The 2,500-nt window shown below is 42.4% G+C and overlaps 1 protein-coding gene across 2 annotated transcripts in view; it reads left to right on the top strand.

Moving 5' to 3' along the window:
- LOC143021044 (uncharacterized) overlaps positions 1-2,500 on the top strand; it is a 70,226-nt gene that overhangs the window by 25,714 nt on the left and 42,012 nt on the right. For both annotated transcript variants that reach the window (XM_076178238.1, XM_076178239.1), the window contains exons 3-4: positions 849-1,009; positions 2,455-2,500. The exon at positions 2,455-2,500 is cut by the window's right edge and continues 135 nt beyond it. In XM_076178238.1, the coding sequence (XP_076034353.1) occupies positions 849-1,009; positions 2,455-2,500 (207 nt within the window). The remainder of the gene's footprint in view (positions 1-848; positions 1,010-2,454) is intronic.

Raw genomic sequence — 2,500 nt, 5'->3', positions numbered from 1 at the left:
TGCTTAGATGATTTGAGATCGTTACTGATAATTACACCGAGATCCTTTTCACTATCCACTTTAGTTAACGAATGTCTAAATAACTTGTAATCGTACTCACTGTTATTTTCACCTATGTGCATAACATTGCATTTACTTGTGTTAGATTTCATTAGCAACTTTTCAGACCATTGCTGTAGAGTATCTAAATCTTCTTGAATATCTAATTGGTTTAAGTGATCATTTGCCATTGTGCACAGTTTTGTATCATCAGCAAATCTGGAGACAATAGATTTCAGTCCGTGGTCTATATCATTTATAGTCATAATTCGAGATGACTTTGTTGTAGAATTCGAGTAAGTTAATCACGTAAGAACGTTTCCGTCTGAATCCATGCTGGCTATCATTTATTAAACAGTTACTTTCTAAATGATGTTCGATAGTATCTCTGATGATAGTTTCCATAATTTTGTCTACGGTTGAAGTCAAACTTATAGGCCCGTAGTTATTTTGTTTCTTTTTGTCACCTTTTTCGTCACATAGTTTGAGTATATTTCGAAATTCATTGTGACGTGTGACCAGATCACGCTGTATATTTCATGTGTGTGTGGAGGAGGGGGGCGTTATTTGTACCATTTAGGCATTTCATGGGGTTTCTGGACTCAGCATAGTACCCAACTCCTTGTTTCCCCTTCCGAGGTGACTTCAGCTTCCTCCGGCACTCCTAACAGTGGCATACCGCGGACGAGACCATCTCCTGCATTAACGTATGAACTGTTTTGGACAGCCTTCAAGGCTGAGATCCGGGCGGGTACAGCCTTGAAAAAAAAAAAAAAAAAAAAAAAAAAAAAAATTGTCTTCCTCGACAGCGCTCGCCCTCGACGTCGGGGTCAAAGTCCGACTGCTGGAGAGGGAGCTGACCTTCGAATCCGAGATGCGCCACATGACCTGGACCTCGTACTGCCTCGCCTTCGACGCCTCCTCCAGACAGATCACCCTCTCCGTCGACGGGAAGCCCTTGCCGCCGAAGGTAAAGTATCTCCTGAAGGAGGGCGGGGGGGGGGGGGCGTTCCCTTGTGCCCACGTCTCGAAACATTTCTTTATATTTATTGAAGTCCCCGGCAGAAGAGAGAGGGCGCTCTATATACCACAGGGCCCTACATTCACACCAAGAGAACTCTACAAAATGTCTTTAGTAAGTGAAGTGGTCTATTCATTGAGTGACCTCTAAGTGGCCGTTGGCGGTTACGTAAGGCCATGGGTCTTCTGTATGAGAGGATGTTCTTTAAGCCAAATAGAATCGTCTAGCGAGATCGTAACAAGTTCAAATAGATAAAAACCAAATAATAGATAAATTATTGAATGAATAGATAGCAAAACGAAGATTGTTGGAATGAAAATAAGAACAAGATGAAACATAGGTAGATTAAATGTGGTTTTGTTCACTGTAGTGGAACATATTGAAGTAACATCTTGTGTGTTTAGTGGTAATTAATGTTTATGCTCATTCTTCCTTCGTCACCGTACAAATGGAAAAACAAGTTCTTTCGACATTTCATTTGTATTTATTTATGATAAAGGAGTTTCAGTTTACACGAAACAGAAAGACAAAAATGGTTGCCATGGGTTGTCATGACAACGGGGGTAAACAACAATCTCCACGAGAAACTGTTGATGAACTTGTTTTATCAAATTGATTTCATGAACGCTCGCTGGCCGGGCAGGTTAGAGCGTCGCTACTTGCGGCGGAGGTCAAGGTGACAGCAGTTCGAAATCTGCCTCCGGCGAGTTGAACCAAGGGTACGGTTCATTCAATTCCAGGCTACAAAGTCCTCTGTAATGGGCTCCGGCCTAGCCTCCTGATAGGGGAAATAGCGACGGATTCATTAATCATAATTACTTCATCACCAACTCCTTCGTCTTCATCACCCCCTTGTAACTAAACATTTCTCTATTTCTTTCCTCCCTAGATTCGCCAAATCTATCCTAAGTTTCTTTCACAATAGTTGTAAATATCCATTTTTAGTCCTTATATTCTTTGAAATCACAGTGTTTTATTCGGATTTCTTTATTAAACTACTTCTGTAGAGAATAGTGCTCTAGACATAAAACAACAAACTGTTTTTCTAGTTATATGAAACGTTCACGGTTACTGAATCAGCCACTGTAAGCCTAAGGTCAAACTGAGACGCAGGTGACACAGCACAGAGCAAAGATAGAATTCTTGTTGCTGAATTGAAGTACAATTTGAGGCTCTCTTTCACTTGAGATTCTGAGGTAGTACATCTAGAAGCATTTCAAGTGAGAAGTTCAAGCTGTACTTCAGTTCAACAACAGGAAGTCTGCCTTTGCTCTGTGCTGCGTCACCTGCGTCGCCTGCGTCACCTGCGTCGCCTGCGTCTCAGTTTGAGCTTAGGTTTACGAAGGCAAACGAAGTAGCTCTGCCTCACGTCGCCCTCGTCGTTCCTTCCCCAGTATCTCTCGGGAGAGATCCTGGACACTGCCGGAGGGAGGAGCCTCG

This window comes from Oratosquilla oratoria, chromosome 41, assembly GCF_046742065.1.
Source record: "Oratosquilla oratoria isolate Oo_2021 chromosome 41, ASM4674206v1, whole genome shotgun sequence".
NCBI lineage: Eukaryota > Metazoa > Arthropoda > Malacostraca > Stomatopoda > Squillidae > Oratosquilla > Oratosquilla oratoria.
Note: the sequence above shows the minus strand (reverse complement) of the source record. Positions and strands in the feature narration are given on the sequence as shown.